Source organism: Acinonyx jubatus, chromosome A1 (genome assembly GCF_027475565.1).
Source record: "Acinonyx jubatus isolate Ajub_Pintada_27869175 chromosome A1, VMU_Ajub_asm_v1.0, whole genome shotgun sequence".
Lineage (NCBI taxonomy): Eukaryota > Metazoa > Chordata > Mammalia > Carnivora > Felidae > Acinonyx > Acinonyx jubatus.
Window position 1 is genome coordinate 12,436,716 of NC_069380.1, and position 23,567 is coordinate 12,460,282.

Genomic DNA, 23,567 nt, shown 5'->3' on the forward strand with positions numbered 1-23,567 from the left:
TGATCTGGCTTTGGACTGAGCTATCTGGCTCTTTGGTAAGAATACGTATGCCCAGTGTAAATCCTAAACAGTTCTTGGGTCTTACTTGCAGCTACCATCAACAGCTTTTACGCTTCACTTTTCCCCTAGGCAAGTGAGACCTGTGAGGAACAGACATGAATAATCCTGCCAAGGTAGAAGCCCATATACCCAACTTCGGTCAGCCTCTAAAAGTATATAGAATTATCCTCTACCCTCTGCATAGCATAGGCCTGTGGGAAACATGCCTTGACTAGGAAACGTTTTGCCCTCAGTATTTGGCAGCCAGGGCCATGTTCAGAAATGAGCACATGGACCTCATGCATGTTCCACAGGGCAGTGAATTTTATACATCCAGTACTTTATGGTTGAAATTCGGTTTTGTGGGCTAGCCTGAGCAAATAAGGAAAAGATAATATGTCAGATGAACAAATGTACATTAGGCTGCCACAAATCTATGTGGAAGGATTTGTCTCCTATCTCTGAAGAAATTGGACATTGGCAAACTTTCTCTCCTATGAAGTCTCTGACTTCATGATATATACAGAGGAAACAGAAGCTGGTTCTTTAGAAAGTGTTCCCTAGAATAGGGAACAGAGAGGGAAACTTCTAGATTACACTGTCCATCTACCTAAAGATTCACAGATGTAACAGCAAAAGCAGTTATTCTACCAAGCTGGCCCCTGCTTGCATGCTCCATTTATTAGTGAACATCTTAGAAGGAATGCCCAATGGCATATATTGGTAGTGAAAACAGATTACAGAAAAAGATTTTCAGAGCATATAAATATTCTTGTATTAACATCTGAGATTATATATGCCTCCGCTCCCCACTCCATGTCAGTAACAATTGACTGAGGACTCAGATTACAATCTTGTTCAGAATCGGCCAAAAAAATAAAATACTCCCAAATACTTCTTACCTAATAATTTACAAAGTTACCCTATCCTGAATGAGCTAATTTGGAAATAAATTACCTGTCCCAGGATAGTTAAGAGCTTACTGTAAAAACAAAGTAACAAGAATGAAAAAAACTAGAAAATCAGCTAAAACAGGTCCCAAATGCCTCTTTGATAAATTATATTCCTTTAAGAGGCAATAGGCAATGGAATATAGCATCACACTAAAACTACTGGCTTTCCTCTTTTTAACTTTCATTGTTAATCTTAAAAAAAATCAATTAATTTGTAATAAGCATTTTCTTCTTGAGCTGAGGAAGTTTCTGAGAAGAAAGCCTTATATAAAAGTCTACACTATCTATGGGGCACCTGGGTGGCACAATCAGTTGGGCATCAGGCTTCGACTCGGGTCATGATCTCATGGTTTGTGGGTTCGAGCCCCGTATCGGGCTCTGTGCTGACAGCTCGGAGCCCGGAGTCTGCTTCTGATTCTGTGTCTTCCTATCTCTCTGCTCTTCCCCTGTTCATGCTCTGTCTCTGTCTCTCTCAAAAATAAACATTAAAAAAAATTTTTTTAAAGTCTACACTATTTCTCATTCTTCACCAAAAAAGAAAGAAAATTTGGATCATAGTAAATATAATTAAGCTGTACTACACGTTTCTTTTCGTTTCTTAGAAAATAAACCTTACTTTTTAGAGCAGTTGTTTTAGGTGCATTGGAAAAATGAGCAGAGGGTACAGAGATTTCCATAAGTCCCTGCCCCCACGTATGCAGCCTCCTCCACTATCAACATCCCTGACCAAAGTACTAGACTTGTTACAATTGATGAACCTACACTGATTCGTCATTGTCTCCTGAAATCCCTAGCTTGCCCTATGGTTGACTCGTGGTATAAATTTTGTGGATTCTGACAAATATATAATGACATGTATCATACACCATAGTTTTCACTGCCCTAAAAATCCTCTGCTCTACCTATTCATCCATCACTCCCCACTAACCCCTGGCAACCACAGATCATTTTACTTTCTCCCTAGTTTCGTCTTTTCCAGAAGGTCATATAGTTGGAATTATACAGTATGTAGCCTTTTCAGATTGGCTTCTTTCACTAAGTAATATTCATCTTTTTTCTTAAAGGCATTATAAAACTTTCCCAAAGCCATGTATGTTGGTATGGCAAAGTGAGAAAGAGTATGAAGGCTCACACTGAAGTACTAATTTTGCCCTTCTGGGCAAGTCACTTACCTTCAGGTCTTGGTTTTCTCATCTGTAAAATCAGGATAACATTAATACCTATCCCACTAACTTTATGATGTTGTGAAGATCAGGTATCTCTTCTAAAAAAATGGAGGTATTAACGTCTATGTTGTAGAGCTATTGTATGAATTAAATAGGCAATGTGTGTGAAGAGCTTAGCACCACACCTGGAACACATTACATATTTAATAATGGTAGCTAACCATGCTATTGTTATTATAATGTATGCTAAATACTTTTTATTTGACCTTTTAAAAACTGTTCTCTGCTTTTTACCATCTTGCCTGTGGGGCACAATTTCTAAATTGAGTACTCCTCCCTCGGATTTCCTGATGAGATCAGCCAGCAGGAGGTCCCAGAGGAGGTTAGAAGTTGGGAGCGAGAGACAGGTCTTTACTTCTGCACCTCTTCTCCGTCAGGCTGTAGTTTGGTTGTGACTGCTGGGCAACCAGCTTACAGTTGGCTTCCCTTAACCCTGACCATCCCTGTATAAGCAATCTCTTATATTATCCCTTGAGGTAATTTAGAAAGTTTCTGCCATTTCCTGTCAGGAAGACACATAATGTTTGCCCTTCATATTTATTGGCAAAATCATTATTTTTTTTTAACATTGTAAAGCAGCCAAGGCATCGTAAAATCGAGAACCATACGCAACTCTACAAAATCTTGCAAGTTATTACGGACATCCCTCTATATCCAACACTGGTCAGGATTTATGAAATGTACTTTTAGATTCAATTTTAAAAGTGGAAAAAATTATAGAGATTTGGGAAAAAGTTATAAAAGTTGTAAAATATCTATGAGAAAGCCTGGTCAATTTTTCCTCATTAAAATATACCAAAAAGTACAACAACAACAAAAAAACATCCCTGGGTATTATTAGTTAGCTTTGTAGCGCAAAGACAACTATTTAAAGTGTAGTTAATGTTTGTGGCTGATGTTTCACAGATGTGTTCCCCAATTTGATACCTCATTTCTGGAACCAGGGTAGGATATGGACCATCCCAATAGGGAAGACTTTTATAATAATAGTTCAAGAATATTTTCAACTGCAGCAAGAATTTTCACTAACAATGAAGAAATTAACTGAAGTACATATAATCCTCTTCTGCTATGGCTCTACGGATTGCAATGAACTAACCATATTACCTTAACAAAATCACTGACTGCATTTTTTTCCAATTCTATAAATATTAACTATATATATATGTTTATTACAAATCATGTTAAATGAAAAACAGGTCAGCCTTAATGCTAAATTTAAAACAAAATAGTAATAGAGAACGTGCGAATGTGGTGCTGACTTTATTGCATGAATGGGACATGACACTCCACCCAGAATATTCTGTAATAAAGCTACTTACTTTAGGTTTTGGTCGAGCTCCAGTTGACATCTGGTTTGGCACACCATCAAGATTCTCGATGTTTCCAGTTTTATTTCTACAAATTCCTTTCCTCTGACGATTTTTTTTAAAGCTTACTCTTCAGGTTTATAGAATTCTGCAGAAAAAAAATTTAAGCAGGTTATTTTTCACATACAAAGAATTATTCCTAGGCAATAATTCATCTAAATTAGTCAATGAAAATCCATTTTTTAAAAAAAAATAGTTTTGAAAATTAACATAAACTGTGAGAATATTCCTAAATATTAATAATTTTTCCAAAGACATTTATGCTTAGGATCAGTGAGATCAGCCTAGTTAAGCCTAAGAACCTTCTGTAAATGTAAATTTATAAACTGAAATTACTTTTGATCTACCAAGGTAAAATATAGTACTATATTGGCATATTATAAACTTTCTAAAATGTAAAACCAAAGGTGTTTTATTTTTTTATTTTTTTAAATATTTATTTATTTGGGGGGAGAGTACAAGTGGGGGAGGGGCAGAGAGAGGGGAACAGAGGATCTAAAGAAGGCTCTGCACTGACAGACTGACAGCAGTGATCCCAGTATGGGGCTTGAACTCACAAACCTGGAGATCATGACCTGAGCCGAAGTCAGCTGCTCAACTGACTGAGCCGCCCAAGGGCCCACAAAAGGCATTTTAAAAATGGAAATAAGATGTGGCTCATACACAGCCACATTATTCCTTTAGGCTTTACGATCTCAGTTTATGTATTTTATAAAGTAGGGAGCAAACTGTAAATTTATATTTCTGAGGGTTAGCTACAGAACTAAAATTACTAAAAACATATTAGCATAAAGAGAATCTTAAACTTTTCAGATACAGTAAAAGCCTTTTTCTAGAATACTGGGTAAATTCTCATTGAATTGGAGTAATTAAGTTTATCTTCGTTATTTCTTCCCATTCCTTGCAAGCCTTCCACATCTCTCTAGGGCCAAGTTCCTTATTATAATTTACCTAGAAGCTTCTAGTGCAAAGTTTTATCCTGGTCTATTCCTTCTGGAAAAAGTATCAAATTTTGCAGAAGTATGAAGGTTAGAAATGTGAATTTTTCATTTAACTAAAATTTTGCTCATTGATCATCAGGTTGTTTGGGGGTGGGGTGGATAAAAGATCTAGAATAAACAAACTTTATTGAATTATATATGAATGTAGCACTGCCAAATACAAGCTATATAACCTTGGAGTTAATATGCTCAAATCTTAATTTATTCACCTGTAAAATAACACAGGCATTTATTGAACACTTCTTTGTGCCTGGCATATTTGACCAATGGTATGTGAGTACGTAAGAACCTGCCAAGTCTAAGTGGAATCATTAATTCTCTTGATGCTTGCAACAACTCCCCTGTGGGGAAAAGAATTGACTATGATGATGAGAATGATAGGGATATGGTGATGATAATGGTAGCTAATATCTGTTTGACAGGCACTGTTATGTGTTTTATATATTTACCTTTTTAAAACAATTTCGTGATGTGTTCTTCACAATGAAAATTTACTAACTCAAAAATGTGTCCTACAAGGGTTTGCAGGATATAGAAGAGTGTGTACACACTTCTGCCCATGAGGAAAGGCCATGCAGAAACTACTTCAAGTCCACAGAGTTTTAAAGGTATGAATTATTAAATTAAAAAAAAAAAACAGCAACAAATAGGACTATAATGAACAGGCAGCCGGGGGAGCTGACAATACAATGAGTTGGCCATTGGGTTGACCAATGAGTGCTACACTTTGCTGATTACAACTAATATCTATCTCTGCCACTAGTATAGACAATTTGACAGATGCCTAGAGCAACTCACTGTGGGCTCATTTGTAAAGTGAGATGATGCTGGCAGCTATTTCAATAGGCTGCAGTGCACTGCACGAAAGCCTCTTAAGTGTTGTTGCTGCTGTTTTCACTCAGCAGGTGGGGACGGTCTTCTTTTCCTTTAGGAAATTAGGAACTATATCTTATTCAGGAAAAATACTAACATTTGCTGACAGACTATTAAATACAAGATCCCATGTATGATACTTTCACATATATTACTTCACTTTCTTCTTCCCACCAACTCTGTGAGCGGGGTCTTATTGTTCTGATTTTATAAAACAATTTGTAAGGAGAATAAGTTACTTGACCAGGCTCACATCGCAAATGAGAACACTTAGCTCTCTTGATTCTTCTCAGTGCTTTCTCTACATCCCCATATTTCTCTTTGTATGCTTGTCCAGCCCCAAGTCTACAAGGGCCTCTTCTGTCTAAATCCCATCATAGCCCTTGTTCAGGTGGTTAACAGGCTTGGGCTCCCCTAAGCCTTGTAGATGATGGATACCCACAGAGATTAAGGATTGAGGCTGAATCTGCAGGAAGGAATTGACCATAGTAACCCAGCAGCTTTTTCGAGCTCCCAGGCAGAGGTAAGGCCACTTACAGCACTTAGAATGTGTGCTAAGGCACTTTATATTTTTGACACTGTTATAAATAACATCCTTTTGTAAAAAGAAAAAGGATTTTCTAGGTTCTGTAATTGGTATATAGAAATTCAATTGATTTTTCTTAATTGATGTTGTATCCATAAATATATGTAAGCTCTTTTATTAATTTTATATATTTGGGGGTGTTGTCTTTGTACTCTTAAATATGGGACCAATGATACTTTGTTTCCTTTCCATTCCATTGTAGTTTGCTTTCTTTCATTTTCCTTATTACTAGTCTAGGACCTCTAATCAGTGTTGATTAGAGGTGCTAAGATAGGATATCCTGATCTTATTTCTGATTTTAAGGAGAATGCTTCTGATACTTCTCCATTTAAGTGTGATACTAACTGTATGGTTTTTGTTTTTGCTTTAATCAGGCAGTTCCATTCTTGTGATCAAAACTTTCTACATGAAAGAATGTTGAATTTTACTGAATGCATTTCCTCCATCTATTAAGATAATCAAATTTTTCTTCTTTAATCTTCTAATTTATAAATCATACTAATCTTCTATGAAGTCAACCATGCATTCCTATACTATGTTATCAAAGTACCGTTCTAGTCTTTAAAGATTATTTATCATAATGACTCTTAGAATTTATCAAATTCCCTTAGGTAACTGGACATATCAACACACTATACTAAGATATTTACAATTATTGTTTTTAAAGTTTATTTATTTTGACAGACAGCATGCATGCACACGTGTGTGAGTAGTGGAGGGGCAGAGAGAGAGGGAGAGAGAGAATCCCAAGCAGGCTCTGAGCTGACAGCAGGGCTCAATCCCATGAACTATGAGATCATGACCTGAGCCAAGATCAGGAGTCGGACGCCCAACCAACTGAGCCACCCAGGCATCCCGAAATATTTACACTTATTAAACCATTCTTATATTCATGACATCAACTGTGCTTGGTTGTGATAAGCAATTCTTTTTAATCTTATTTAGTTCAGTTAGCTACTGTTTGCTTTAGTATTTTTGCATCCATATTCATTTTTGTTCTCTGTCAAGTTTTTGTATCATAAAGATGTTAGTTTTGTAAAATAAATATGGAATCTATGCATTTTTACAAATGAGATTCAGAAATTTTATACTGCGTGAGAATTGTCCATTCTTTGAAAATTTCAAAGAATTCACAGGGAAACCCATTTGGCTCTTAGGGGTAGGTACTTTTTTTTTTTTTTGAGAATGTGTTTAATTTATCCCACTGGCTTTTGGTCCATTCTGGTATGTAACTCCTGAGTTCTGATGATACATACTTTAATATAACATTGTCCATTACAAAGTCTTTCAAATTTATTAGCATACCCCTGTGTACTCTTGTACTTTTAAAGTCATACTGGGGCGCCTGGGTGTCTCAGTTGGTTGGGCGTCCGACTTCGGCTCAGGTCATGATCTCGCGGTCCATGAGTTCGAGCCCCGCATCGGGCTCTGGGCTGAGAGCTCAGAGCCTGGAGCCTGTTTCGGATTCTGTGTCTCCCTCTCTCTCTGCCCCTCCCCTACTCATGCTCTGTCTCTCTTTGTCTCAAATATAAATAAATGTTAAAAAAAAATAAAAAAATAAAAAAATCATATTATATATGATATTATAGCCTTCTTGTTCCTAATTTTATTTATGTTATTTAGTGGAAAGAGCTTAGATTTAAGTTAGACAGACTCAACACTAAGGCAGACAGGTAAATTCATTTGTTAGGTCTCAGCTTAATCACTAGAGCCTCTGGGAAACCTTGCATCACTCCTAGATGTTTCTATGGATTTCCATACTTCCTCTATCAAAACATTTGTTTCTTAGTATTATTGTTGTTTGTTTAATGGGCACCTTCAAAGTTAAACTGTAAGCTCTATGAAGGTAAAGACGAGGTATGTCTGGTTTACCATCAAACATCTAGCATTGTCTGAAACAGAGTAAACACACCGTAAATCTTTGTTTGAATGAACAAGTAATTGTTCCGATGTTTTACTCTGCCTGTATCTTCCATAAGACCATAAGTTTTAATTGACTTTTATAGCTACCATACCAGAAGACCAGAAGAGTGATTTAAAATGCCACTCTGCAGCTAGAGTGCAGGTTTCAAAGCTAGGCTCTGCCATTCACTAGCTGTGTGACTATAAACAAATTACTTCACCTCTCTGTACCTCAGCTGCCTCTCTGTAAAACTAGAAATAATAATGCTGTACTGTAGGGAGTTTATATATGCAAAACACTTTAAATACTGGTACACAGTATGTGATGACTTCATGATAGCTATTACTATATTAGTAGATGACAAGTAAATGAATGGATAAAAGTATAATGAACTTATAAAAATAGGGAAAATAATGATCATATTTGATCTGCCTCTTGGTGTTCTGAGGATCAAGTGATAGGAATTTTAAATAATGAAAACTATTTGGAGTGTTTTATTAGAACCATTACAAATGGAAACCCCCACTGGCCACACCAAAGAGAACTGTTTTCTTTTTGGAAAAAAGTGACAAGGCCAGAGAAATATTTAATAAGGATTTATTCCTATTTGGAGCAAAAAATTGGAATATTTTTCTTAAATTGGAATTTTTCTTTTGTATTTTAGCCTCTACAATAATACAACTAGGTTATGTTAAATATGCACTTTAAACAGTTTAATTTAATGTTTTCATTTTTATTTTTTTATTTTTATTTTATTTTAGAGAAAAAGAGAGTGTGAGCAGGGAGAGGGGCAAAGGGAGAGAGAAAGAGAATCTTAAGCAGGCTCCATGCTCAGTGCAGAGCCTGACACAGGGCTCAATCTCACAACCTTGGGATCATGACCTGAACCAAAATCAAGAGTCAGATGCTCAAATGGCTGAGCCACCCAGGTGTCCCTAATTTAATGTTTTTATAACTACCACCAAATACCTAAATTAAAATTTTTCTTCAGCCTTGATAACTCTTTTGGAAATAACCTGATTTTCCAAATATGTTTTCTTTCTAGATCTTTATTTATTACTTTCTGTAGTTCATACATTATTCAAACAATGCCTCATCATTTGTTTTTCTCCTGGACAAAGAAATTTTAAAATGCTATCCTTATCGTCATTCTCAAAGGTTGCCATGTGTACATATTGGCCCTAAAGTATGAGACTTCACTGATACAATAATCTTGAATATTTTCTCCTATATACAACTGAGTCATGACATAGAACTGAAAGAAACCAATAAAGAAATTATCTTCCTAATGTGTGCCAAAATTTCATAGAAAGAGAGCTTAAGAAAAAATGTCTAAGATATTTGCAATTATGCAAAATACCAGTAATCGAAGTGATGTGGCTTGTTGACTGTCCAAGCTTAGAGAGATAAAGAGAAAATTATTTTACTCGTTTTGCTCTTTTCAGAATAAAAGAAATAAAAAATGAAAGAGACAGATAAATAATCTTTTTCTTTAAAAAATTCTAGGACATTTCTACAATATAATATATAATATTCCAATTTTTATATATTATTTAAAAGTACAGCATGCCATTCTTTAATTTCCTCATTTGCAAAGAAGAATCTTACCAATTAACTAATTTGGAAATTGAAGATTTTTACATTTAATTTTTTAGAGGACAGCACAACATTTATAAAGAAATATCCATATTTCCAAACATTTAAAATATTTAGTGTCCAGCTGCAACAATAGGCATAAATAATATAACATCAGTTTTTGATCCCAAATGTAAATGAAGTGAGCCAAAGGTCAAAGCTATGCATAGACTCAAAGTCACCTTTGCCATTTATTTTTCAAGTGATAGATGTGTTCTGTATCTCAAAAAGAGAAGCTTGTGTAATTAACCTTCAGGGAACATTAAAAACACAAAGAAGAAATTTAAGCACATGTGAAAATTTTCTTGAGCTGAGCTAAAATAGTTTATATTGAATTCATTTTTGACAATGTTTTTGATCCATTCTTCCTATAAATGGGACTAACTTACTTATCCTGCTAAATTAGACTAAGAAAGACATACTTGATTCCAGATCCATCTGAGAGAGGCCTTCCAGTTTTTCATATTCCTGCTGCTAGACACAAAATTTTTCTTCTCTATCACAATAATGATAACTACTGCTTATTTAGTGCTTACACTAAAGTGTAGCAAATTTACAGTGCTTACACTGAGTGTAGCAAAAGGAGGCTACTCTTCAAATTCAGGTCATGCTTCCTCTGCTAACTGTTGTGTGACCTGAGCAAGTTACTTGAGTTCTCAATGTCTCTGCCATCTCATTAGATTAAAATGGGGATATTAATAGGACCTACTAATGGGATTTTATCTACTACTTCCCATTTTGTTTTTTAGCCCACATTTTATCAAGATATTTGTTAGGGCTTCAGGAAGCCAGAGCTCTAATTGTGTTATAACTTCTATGAGAGTTATGACTACACCCTTTCTGATGGATCAAGTACCACAAAATAGTCCTTAGAGACCCAACATGTACACACTAAGAAAATGTTAGTGCCATGCTGATTGAAGAACCTGAATATCTCTTTCAAATCCCTCCATGGGATCTGTAGAAGATGGATATAGGAGTGACAGAACAAACATAAGATGTGAGAACACAGACGATTCATCATGACATACAGTTCTACTTAATGTAGTGACATATAGGGCAAGCTTCAGAAGTTTTTTGGCTTTATTTATCACTTGTACACAGTTGATTGTAGTATCCATATCCTTCCCCTGTCCCCACTGGTTTCCTTAGGCAAAGGACTTTGGAGCCATTCCATTCATTCATTCATTCATTCACTCATATGCCAAGCACTATCCAAGCAAAATGAATGTATTTTCCTGAAGAGCTCTAGTCTAGGGAGAAGGAGCCATGTAGACAGATAATATTACAAGGATTGAAACCAAAGTATATACACAACAGTGTGGGAACACAGACAAAACAGCAAATAATTCTGCCTGGGGAAAAGGAAGAATTCATAGAGGAAATAACCTTTAAACTGAATTCTGAAGGAAGAGTACTATGTACAGTTTCAGGGGAAGAGAAGCCCAAAGACATGAAAGCACAGAAAGAATACAGCATATTTAAAGAACACTGAGTTTTATCTGACTCCCTCTGATGGGAACTGGTGGATAATGGCAACAGATGATGTATGAAACTGAAATGGGGGTCCCCAGATAAGAAGCCACATATTAAGGAGTTGGACTTTTTTCTGTAGGTAATCAGAACCCTGTGGGTTTTTTGTTGTTGTAGTATTTTACAATGGAGAAAGTTAAACAATACAGAAAGCTAAACAATAAATATCAAGGAGTTTAAGATTTCTCTTATGAGTTCAACACTCCCTTGCCTCTGCTCCTTCTCTTTTTTTGGAAATGCTTTTTAAAAACAATGTCTTTATTGTAAAATAGAGAAACAGAAAAGCACACAAACAGATGCATGCCTTAATGAATTACTCAACTTTGAGGAAGCTTTTAACCAGCATCAGGGCAAGAAGTAAAACTTTGCCATAACTCTGCCCCCTCCCCCAATAAAATCTCCCAATATACTCCATACTCTGTTCATTCCCAAAAGGAACTGTTATCCTGACTTTTACAGTAATTATTTCCTTGTATTTTTCATAGCTTTATCAGTCAAATGTGTATCCCTAGATGCTAAAGTTTAGTCCCCTTTATAAATTTTTTGATATCTTTGAACTTTCTTAATCTATAATTATTTCTGTCAAATTTATCTGTTGAAAAACCCAAGTTTTTTGTACACTCTGTAGTTTTCCACAGTCCGAATTTGCAAATTGCATGCTCAATAATAATTTCAACTTGTTCCTATCTTCTGTTTTTCTGAAAATCAGAATGTGAATCAGATTTGGATTCCATCCCTTTGGTATGACTCTTGGTAGTGCTGAGTGCTTCTATCAAGAAGTATATAATATCTGATTATCGTTTTTATGATATTAGCAGCTATTAATGCTAACTAGCTGTATTTATGAATTCATTGAGGGTAGCAACACAATTGTATTTTAATTATTTTTTTCATTTATCAGTTGGAATGTTTATAGAGGAATGTTTTCTTCATTTATTATTTGGTTACGCAGTGTTACAGTTCATATAGGCTAAATGTTTGAGTCTTTCACTTCATTACATATTAGTTTTCAAGACAGTGAACTGGTTCCCTATCATCTTCTAAAAATGATAAGTTCTTTTTTAAAAAAATATCATTATGAACACATGGATTTAAATATATTTGATGACTTTCAATCCAGCAATTATTCCCATGATTAAAGTTCACAGTGTTCTACCTTTGTCCAATAGGGAATTTTTCAAGTTGGTTCATGAGAACTTAGTAGTATCTGGTAGCTACCTAGCCATGAAATGACAAGCTATTCTAGGTTCATCTTGTACATTTCGTCCTCTAAATCTAGAATTAGAAACTTCTTCAAAAAGCTCTGATTTCACGGCACCTGGGTGGCTCAGTCAGTCAGGTATCCAACTCTTGATTTCGGCTTGGGTCATGATCTCACAGTTTTTGAGATCAGGCTCCGCATCGGGCTCTGTAGTAACAGTGTGGAGCCTCCTGGGGATTCTCTCTCTTCCTCTCTCTCTACCCCTCCCCTGTTTGTGCTCTTTCTCTCTCTCTCTCAAAATAAGTAAATAAACTTAAAAAAAAAAAGAAACTCTGATTTCTTTTAATGAGAAATTGTATTCCAAGAACACATTCCACACAATGGGATAATTATTGCTACCGTCTTGATCATTCATTTCTAGTTGTTTTCAACAGGGAGACAGAGAGGTGCTTCAGGAGTTCATACTGATAGTTACAATTTAAATTTAGGATTTACAAAAGTTGTGTTTAATCTCTAAGCTATTATATTTGTTTATCCTTCCTTCTACATGAGAATATTGGTTCCCAAGGACACAGAATTAGAATATCCCATAATAACTCATTTGTTTTTAGCTCATATAATACACAGAATAGTCTCAAAATAACAATATTAATACTACCACTACATGAATACTAAAAGCACTTAAAAAAAATTTTTTTTGCATATGCTGTTCCCAGTTCTCCCTCCCTTCTGACATTTTTAGCATTATATACTATACTCTGATTCTCTTAGCCTTCATTTAGTCTTAGTCCTACTAAGAACTACATACTTAATGCTCACCAGTCCTTCTGTCGATGTCCCTCTGGTCATTAGGCTACCTGAAGCTCAAACTCTGATAGATCTTTCAGAAAAAGCTGAAGATTCCCTGGCTTTTTTCACTTGAAAGTCAGTTTCACTGGATACAAAATGCTTGGCTGGCATCTTCTTTCCCTGAGAATCTAAAGGAAAGAAATGAGAGAATCTTATTGTCTTTGAACATAAAATGTTGCTCTTGAAAAGTCCAACGTATATCTACTTATAATATCCTATAAATTGTGTGTTCCCCCACCCCCAAAGTCAAATAACACTTCGTTTTTCTCCTAAACCTAATAATTGTACTAGAATATCTTTGTGTTAGTCATTCTGGGTTGATATTCTTAGGTGCATGATGAGTTCTTTCAACATGTAACTTTAATCCTTTTTATTTCAGAAAAGTTTTTTTGAAAAAAGTTTTTAGCATTTCTTCTGATCCCTTCATTTAATTTTCATCTTCTTTTGTGGCTTTCTTTTTTAGTATCTTTTAAGAAATTCTATTTTGAAGTCATAAAAACATTCCAAAAGTTTTCAAGCTTTGACTTTCACTCTTAAGATCATAATACACCTGAAACTGAGTTTTGTGTATAGTGTGATGTGTGTACACAATTCTTGTCATGAAAACATAAGAGAGAAATTTATGATACTTGGGTTTATCAAAAAAGTTGTACTTTTGAGCAATTGTTTCCTTGTATCTCACGGAATTATGAATTAGTCTGATTCATATCTGGTGTCTAACTCAGATAAGAAGAATGTAAAGTGTAACAGTGTCCATGTTCACTTAAGGCAGCAACTCACTGTACTTCTATGTACAGCTTAGCCAAGGAAGGATGAGTGTTTTGTGTGGACCAAAGATGTGTGCACCTTCCAGATGAAGAATCCAGCCAAAAAGACTTTAAAAAGGACTGCTTTGCCCAAGAGATATACTTAAGGGAAAGAATCACTTTTTTTGAGAACCCAAAGGAAAAAATCTGGATGAGGTGAACTCATCAAATGCCTGCAGCTAAGTGTTGGTTGAAGGCTAAAGTAACCAGTCAGGAAAAAGCCTCTTGCTGGAGATTCCAGGCAGAGAAATTTAAGGAGCCTGCTTTAAATAGTAAAGCCTTAAGAATGCCGATTCCAGATTGTTACACTACTGGCCATGTAAACCTGGATATTTTTCCCCAATCTTTTCAACGTTGTTCCACCCTGGAGGAAAGCTCTACACACATTAGGCCCTTAACAAAATGGTGGCTGTCATTATCAGTGCCTTTCTTTACTATCACAGTCTGAGATACGATCTCATACTTGATTACAAGGTATTTTCCATTCGATTAGTACCAATTATTCTCAAAGTTCCTAAAAAGGAAGGACATATTTTATACTTTCTTTATATTCATCAGAAAATTGGAAAGAGCTTTGTACTTAGAATTTGTCAATAATTATCTACTGATCAATAAGTAGAGGTAAGTGGAGTTAAAACATTAAAATAGGAATGCTTTGGGGCTGTCAAGAAAAGCCAATCAGCAACCCTGAAATAGTACCTTTTGTTAACCTAGTCAGCTTTTCACTTTTTCTAGTCTCAGAGTTCTCATTATCAATACAATGTCTCTTTATTTTACATCTTGGAGTCTCCTACCATAAAAGATGAGGCCTTTAAAAATTATATTATTTGGGAGTATCAGATACTCAAGCTCAATGATACCCAAATGTCTTCACTGGATGATGTGCTATTGTGTGTAAAGTTGCCTCTAAGCTGTGTAAGTGTTGTGAACCAAACAAGAATAATTGAAGACAGTGGAGAAAGATATTTTACTTGGATTTAAATATAATTCCAAAGATAGACTTTTGAATTCAACATTTTTAAAAAAGTCTCTTGTTCTTAATCATTTAATCATGTAATCTTTGTTTTAAAGATTTTTGAAATCTGGGGTGTCTGGGTGGCTCAGTCAGTTGAGTATCTGACTCTTGATTTTGGCTCAGGTCATTTTGGGTTCCTCACTGAGTATGGAGCCTGCTTAAGCTTCCCCACCCCCCCCCACCCCCGCCCCTCTGCCCCTTTCCCCCACTCACATGCTCTCTAAAATTAAAAAAAAATAAATAAAGATGTTTGAAGTCATATGCTTGATTTTTTTTTCATGCATTTTTTTCAGCCTCAATTTTGGGATCATGTATGCTGTTATGGAAGCAGAAAAGAACGTTTCCTTTTCTAATATATTTCTTTTATACATACAATCCACTGTTGAAACACTATTAAAAATGGCTATAGAACATTTCAATGGTCTTTGGAGATATTTACCCCCTGAATCTAATTACTAAGTGCCTACTGTAAATACCACGAGGGTAGGGATTGTGTCTGTTTCAATATTACTTTATAAAAACTTAATTTTCTTTCATTAATCTGTAAACTATGATCATCTACTATCCAAACTATTCATTACAAATGAAACAGTAACCCCCAAAACAGATAGTAGGGAAAATTAAAATGCTTTGTTTTTTTGATGAAAGAAGACATCATTCTTTTTTAATCTAATAACTTTTTCAAATTCTGGATAAAATACAAGAAGTGAAATGGGTCGTTATTATCAAATAAATCTGAATATGACTAACCAAAAATAAAAACCAAAGTAAAAAATGCACTAACTGGAAATTTTAGCACCATGTGAACATTCATATTGATGACTTAAAAGCAATTTAGCATAGATAACTAAATATTTAATCATGATAATGATTATTTATGATTTAAAGCAGTTGAGGAAGAGTTACATGGAATTATATTTGAACTATAACAATTTCAAATTAATACACTTAAGTAAAACACGTTTTGTATTTTAAGTTCTACCAAAGAAAACCAAAGGCAATCAACTAAGGATATAATTGATTTTTAGTAATTTAAAAATAAAACTTCAAGAAGCAGATACTTGGGACATTATCAATTATCAATTTACTGTTTTAATTTTAAAAATAATTCAATTACATGAATTAAAGGGATATGACAAAGGGCTGCTCCAAAGGAAGGCAGGGTAGAGAGGTACTTCTTAGACTATATCAGTTGTTAGGTTCTAACATCAACTTTATTTAGAACATAGAAAGTTTATATTCTTTCTCTTATTACGAAAGCTGAAGTAAATATTTTCCAGTCCTCAATGTGACTGTGTTTTGGGAATAAAGGAAATGCTGCACCCTTGTTTATGGCTTCTTCTTATAGCTCTACAATAATCCCATTCAGAGCAGTAAAAGGCACATTTGTTTTACTGTTCCATCTAAGCACATTATAAAAGGCAAGATGACTGTCAGAAAATCTATACTTAAACTACTAGATTGTAATAGGACTGAGCAATCCCTTATAGAACACATAGAGGTCAGATTTAACACTCCACCTTGACCTCATCATGATCTGGAATAAGAGCATTTGGTGATTTTTAAGACATTAATAGGGCAGGGTTATGGGAAAGCCACTCTAGACTTGACATTTAATTTTCTGTGTGTGCATATAAATAAATTTAATATGTGACTGTTCCAAAAGAATTACAAATAATTCTAGTTTACCCAATTACAGAATAGATACAATTAAATGTGAAACCCGATTAATACAGTTAAAGAACTGGGAACAAAAATGTGGAAAAAAACTGGTGAGGCAAGACAAATGATGAATTAGAGTACTGAATTGTATTGCCATTACTTCTATGCACATGTATTTCTAAAGCAAGGAAATTGGGAAATTTAATCAGTGGAACATAATTTGAGTAATTCTATAGTCCATATGTAAGAATGCTTTTTTATTTAATCTGTTCCAAGCTACATTTATTTATAGATTGGTAGAATAAAAACAAACCACCATATAATAAAGGAAATCAAAATCAGAAAATAGAATATTTTATTTTGAGTGGTATTTTCTTATGACAGGAGAATCTATTGGATCTGAGAATCTTATGTTATTACCCAGTCCATATTTATTGCATAACTATTATGCCCCCTTGATAAACCAGAAATTCAGTAGGTAGACCTTAGAAATGGGTATGAGAGTTGACATGATAAAACCTGGGCAAAGTGTTTGTATTCAAGGGGTTTACAGCTGTGTCAAGGCTAGAATAATCTGAAGAACAAGGTTAAAAGAGAAAAGTCAGCAGATAGTTTTTTACAAACATTCTACTATAAAATAAACTGGTTTTCTTCTCTAAAGAAAGAAGAAAGCTCTCTGCCAGCACACCAAACAGAACTTCCCAAGACTTTTGATAACAGCCTATTCCTCCAACCTCTGGATGAGTCAAGCTAATTATTAACATGCTAAAGCCAAGCTCCCTTTCCATTGTGTCATACAGTTTTCTAAGTGAAACTGCCTCACTATAATGTTCTATTGGTTTGTTAGTAATAAAATTCCCTTGGAAATGACCCATATTAGAGCTGCTTTATATTAAATTTTATTCTAAGTTAAACTCTATCAAATTTTATTTTAGGTAACAAAAACTATTTCAGGATTCATTAAATAGCAGCAAGAGAACAAAATCACAAAGTCTTATACTTGAACCCTAAGGGTGATGAGACTGTTTCGGAACAGTCCTGACCAAGGCTTCTAATAAAATGGACAAGCTATTTCTACATATCTGTGAGGCAAGTTGTGTCATAGTTTCTGCATCTTAGTGTATTAGTGTAGTGTTCAGTATTTAATAAAAGGTCGATCACGTGATTAACAGAAATCTTAAAATATTATGGGGCTCTGAAATACTGCTGCCATGTGGACAAGTTATGGCTGACCAGTTCCTCCCTGAAATCTATAGAAATAATTTTATACATAAAAATAGAACCTATCATGTATCAGACACTTTGCAAATAGTATCTTTTTTTTTTTTTTGAACTCAACAATCACCCTGGAAAGTAGACATCTTGTTTTTCAAATTAGAGAAACTGAGGCTTAGAAAACTTAAATAACTTACTCAATTCCTCCTTGCAAGAAGTGGGGAGTCTGGGACAATGTCCTGCTCATACCTATGCACTCATACCTATAAGCACACCTATGAGCTGTTGGACAAAGTTTTGTAGAATTATTGCTTGAAATTACAATAAGAAATTAAATCCATTTGCTGTCTGGGGAGCATATATTTCTTTATTGCTATCTATAAAAATAAAGGGATGTATTTCTTCTTGCCTGACTGCAATATATGCTTGTATTATAAGAATACCGAAAGCAACAGAGTGAATTTACAGCTACAGCACAGTAGTGTTTGGTTTGTGTGAAAACAGAATGACCTGGGCCCCGCGCAGGAGGAGCAAAGGACAGAAGACATAGGTAGGCAAACTCTAAAGAATAGGGTAGTTTCCAGGAACCCATCTGTGGCAAGGGGGTATCACTTCCAGGAGGCCCTAGAGACCCATCCAGAAGCAAGACAGAAAGCCACTGGTGTGTCTCCTGGATTGTTTCTGGTATTTGGGGACAAGAAACAGTGACTGATAAAGAAAAAGAATACTCTTTATTAGCATCACTGAGACTCTCAAATTAAAAGGGACTTCCACATCTGCCAATGATGGACTTCTTTTCTTCACTTTTCTTCTCCTTCTTTTTAATCAGACCCATCCTCTCAACTGTGAATAACTCGAAAAGCTGTGTAAAAATACAAAAGGGATCTTTTTGATGGTTTCTTAAAGAGGACAGGAGAAGGTGTGGAGAAGTCTGTCCATATTCAACTGTTCTTCCCTTTTACCTATTTGCCAATTTAGAAGCTGTTCCTGAAGCTGGGAAGTCACTTAGAAAGTGGTAGTTAAGAAGTAGAGAAGCCAAGACTAGCTTTCAGGAATCCCGTGCTTCTGAGAAAATAAAAATTGGAGTTCAAGGACAACCAATGAGGAACAGCCTTTAAAAATACCTCAGGCTTGGGGTTCCAGTCAGTTAAGTATCCAACTTCGGCTCAGGTCATGATCTCACAGTTCCTAATTTGAGCCCCACCTAGGGCTCTGTGCTGACAGCTCAGAGCCTGGAGCCTGCCTCCGATTCTGTGTCTTCCTCTCTCTCTCTTCCTCCCCCACTCTCACTCTGTCCCTCTCTCTCAAAAATAAAAACTTAAAAAAAAAAACCTTTGGATTTTGGTTGGGACACAGAAAAGGGCCATCCTAGGAGTAAGAAGGGACCTGAAATAGACCAGACCTAACAGACTGAAAACCATACAGATTAAGGTACTCTACCCTTGGCCTACCTTTTTAACAGAAACAAAAGTAAAATCCCTTATGGAAGTAAAACCATTGTTTAGAGTCTAATTTTTTCATAAACAAAGACAGCATTCCATTAAGAATTTCTGGACATATGAAGAAACAGGAATAAGAAAAAGTCACTAGAAACAATATCCACAGATGATTTAAATATTGGAGTTATGAGGCACAGACTTCAAGATTTCACCTAAAAAGTAGAATCTTTAAGAATGAAGTAAAAATTCTAGGGGCTTCTGGGTGGCTCAGTTGGTTAAGCATCTGACTCTTAATTTCAGCTCAGGTCATGATCTCATAGTTCCTGGATTCAAGAGGAGATAATTCCAAAATAACAATAAAAAGCAGGCTTGGAATTCTCTCCTCTCTGTCTCTCATGCTCAAAATAAATAAATAAACACGAAAAATAGAGAATCAAACGAAAATTCTAGAACTAAAAAGTATAATGACTTAAAACTGAAAATCTAAATTCAAACAATACATTTATAATAAATACAAAACAAGAAATAGGAGAAAATTTAACAATATATGTGCAAGACTTGTATGCTGAAAATTACATAGAGAAATTAAAGACCAAGATAAATAGAAAGATACGCCATGATTGTAGATTGGAAAACTGAATATTGTTAAGATGTCAATTCTCCCCAAGCTGATCAACAGATTCAACAGAATCCCAATCAAAATCCCACCAGGTTTTTTTAGAAACAGAAACACCAATTCTAAAATTTATGTTAAAATGCAAAGGACTCAGAATGATCAAAACAATTTTGAGAAAAAAGGATGTTGAATAAGTTGGCATAAGGACAAATACTTTTCAATGGAACTAAGTAGATATTCAGAAAATCAGACAAAGATGCCAAAGTAATTCAATGGGGGAAAGGATAATCCTTTCAACGAATGCTGCTAGAATAACTGGATTTTCATTTTGAAAAATGTAAATATCAACTCCTACTGTTATACCATACAGACGAATTAACCTTCGACAGGTAATAGGCTTAAATGTGTTAATTGTGAATATTAAAAATATAATAGGATTTTATTTACAACTTTATGCTAATGAATTTTAATATTTGGGTAATATCTACAAATTCTTAGAAAAATACAACTCACAAACACTGCTCTTCAAAATACATTATTAAGAAAATGAGAAGATAGGCCACAAACTGGTAGAAAAATATTCACAACACACACTTTGGCAACAAATGTGTATAAGCGGAAGGGGAAATGGAGAGGTATTAGAGGCTACAATGTTGGTTATACAAGATGAGTAAGTTCTAGAGATTTACTGTACAGCACAGAGCTAACAGTTAACAATAATGTATAATATACATAAAGATTTGCTAAGAGGGTAGATCTTATGTGAAGTGATTTTATCACAAAATAATAAATAAAATGCGTGGGAGGAAACTTTGGCAGGTGATCAATGTATTTACAATAGACACTGTGGTGATAGTTTTGTGGATGTATGCTTCTCTCCAAACTGATCAAATTGTACACACTGAATATGTACAGCTTTTTGTATGTCATTCATAACTCAATAAAGAAAACAGCAAACATAATATATAAACAACTCTTACAACTCAATTATAAGAAATACTCCATTTTAAAAATGGGCAAAAGTTTTAAACACACTTCACAAAAATTAAATTAACACCTACACCCACTCAAATGGCTAAAAGTAAAGGTTAACAGCATCAGGTGTTGGCATTTGAGAGAGACCTTTTAAATGAGATTAAATGAGATTGAGATTAAATCCTTTTAAATGAGAGGGAAGATGTTTAAAGAGTACACGTGCAGGTAGAGTAGATGCTAGGAGGCCAGAATTCTTAGCTTAGACTCACAATTTTAGTTTTTAATCAAGTATGAGTCAAAGTCATTGGTTGAGGAGGCAGATGGTAACGTGAGAAAGGAGGAGGAAGAATGGAGTATCTGGTTTCCAGAAGAAAGCAAGGTAACGAGAGAAAAGGAGCTGGAGGACTAGACACAGTGGAGAGCCCATTTAGGTGTGAGATCACTGTTAGTCCATCCGATTGTTATGCCGTTGAGTGTAAGCACATAAAACATAAATGCATGAGTTCCTACATGAGCAGGGTTTTGCAGGCAAGTAGTAGTGAGGGACAAGAGCTGAGTGAGGTATTTGCAGACAAGTGATGTAAATGTCACTATTTGTGACTATAAATAAATTAAATAAATTGATTTTTTGTTTTTAACTAGGAAGAACTAGGTTAGTGTAAATTACTAATGGCGGCAAAATGAAGCACTCTTGCAACTACATGTTTCAACTACCCAAAGCTGAAACATCTAACAATAAGAATTTATTCCTTACTCTACACATTCAGGTTGAGGTCTAAAAATGATTTTCCCTCACTGTCTAAATCAGTCTCTTTCCACATCCATCACATCTTTGCTCTTTCCCCTTCAATGTTTTCTAATATCTTCCACTATGTTTGTTTTTAATTTTCCTGGACGTCTTGGTTCCTGCCTGTCCTATTTCTGGTCCTTCTGGTGCTACTGCAATATTGCCCACATTTTTTTTCTTGGTTTTTCATAAAAACATGTCATGGCTCTCCTCAACCCTCAGCTTTCTTTACACCTACTACTAAGACCCCCAAAGAGGGTTTATCGAAAAACAGTAAGTGTCCTCATATGGCTACTAGAGACAATCTAACTTTCTAGTATTCCTCGGTCCACCTGTTTCTCCCCGTATATCCACTTAAGTCTCTATTCCTTTTGCTCTGGCTTTCACAAGTACTCCGTCTTATGTAGGCCACAAAAAGAGCTCTGAAAAACGTAGATAAAAGTTTACTAAAACTGAATAAATTTGTCACTTTGCAGCTGACACTTCTCCAATCTAAAATTAAAACAGGATGGACACATTTATTTTTTCAACGTACTTCGTTGTTTCCATGCTGCATCTAAAAACAAAATGAAACTAGTACACTCTTCACTAGTTACTATGGTTCATCCGTAAAAGCGGTTTACCTCTACTTTGCAAAAATGAAAAAAGGGCAGAATTTTCCTTTGTAACGATTTGTACAAGCAGCCTTACTTTAGTTAACGAAGTGTGATAAACACTAAGACTACACCACAAGATGCACAATAATTAAATTGTTTACACTAACAAAAACAGAAAAATAAAGCCGGATGAACTTCAATTCTTGCGAAGTACTGTTAAAAAGCAAAAGCACGCTTCCTTAAGTAACTGTTTTGGGTTCCGCAGGAATAGTCTATTTGCCTGCGTTCCTTTCCTTGGGACCGCCTCATGATTGATGCTTAAAGAAACAGTGGGTGGATCACGCCGGATCAGACATTTAGAGGAAAAGTCTGATTTAGAGGGAAAAGCTGGGTCTGTACCAGCACTGGGACCGCGCCCAGCAAACATCTAGCTCACTTTAGAGTCCAGAGGAAAATACAGCTCGAGTTTTTACCTCATACACCATTAACTTTCCACAGAGAGTTCCAGAAACCTGACTCACAGCTAGAAACCCAAACCCTGTAGGCGGGAGGGGAAGAGGAAAAAAAAAAAAACACAAACCTACTACGTCACCACTTCCGCCTCTCGCCGGGCCGCAAACGTGCTAAGATAGAGAAAGACGTTCACGCCAGTGACGACTACGTCCCCAAAGTGCGCATGCACACGGCGAGACCCCGCCCCTCCGCGCTCTCCGCCTCGCGCACCCGCCTAGAGAGGCGCGCGCACCACAAGGCCGCCCCCGCTGGCACCGCCCCGGGCTTCCGCCCCGCGGCCCGACGGTCGCCGTTCGGTTCCGGTTCTAGCCCCGCCCTCACGCGGGAACTCTCCAGAAGTCTTACTATCCGGGACCAGAAGCTGGCGCCAGCGCGCATTTCCGGCGACAGACACGAAGAAAAGGATCCGGTGACGCGTCTTCCCGTCCCCCTAGCCACCCCGACTCCGGCTCTCGGTGCGGCAGCGCCATCTGGTGCCGTGTCTTCCACCGCCTGCGGAGGGGGAGCGCGCACCTTTCTCTCCGAACCTTCCAGAGAAATCGCGACCCCAGCGTTTCTCTCTCCCGTCCCCCGGAAGGGAGGGGCCTGAGTCTCCGCCCTGCGGAGTTCCCGCGCAGGAGGGACTTCGCAGGACTTTGAAGCGGCTGCCACTCGTAGGAGTGTCTGTGTATTTACAAGATGGAGAGCCAACAGATTTCTTTCTCTAGTTTTAAGCCCAGAAAAAGCGTTTTTCTTTTTACGCTTCCACATGCCTTGTTTCTGAGCAGCGTGAAT

The 23,567-nt window shown here is 36.1% G+C and overlaps 1 protein-coding gene across 4 annotated transcripts in view; it reads right to left on the reverse strand.

Annotated features, from left to right (window-relative positions):
- Positions 1–23,567, reverse strand: part of STARD13 (StAR related lipid transfer domain containing 13) — a 537,950-nt gene that overhangs the window by 381,478 nt on the left and 132,905 nt on the right. Inside the window, exons 2-3 of one of the 4 annotated variants that reach the window (XM_053214222.1) lie at positions 13,140–13,297; positions 3,541–3,676 (exon numbers count right to left, since the gene is read on the reverse strand). In XM_053214222.1, coding sequence (XP_053070197.1) covers positions 3,541–3,570 — 30 coding nt within the window. In that variant the 5' untranslated portion in view covers positions 3,571–3,676; positions 13,140–13,297. Of the gene's footprint in view, positions 1–3,540; positions 3,677–13,128; positions 13,298–23,567 lie in introns of those variants that run through there. The other 3 variants (XM_053214218.1, XM_053214230.1, XM_053214231.1) reach the window with 3 other exon arrangements.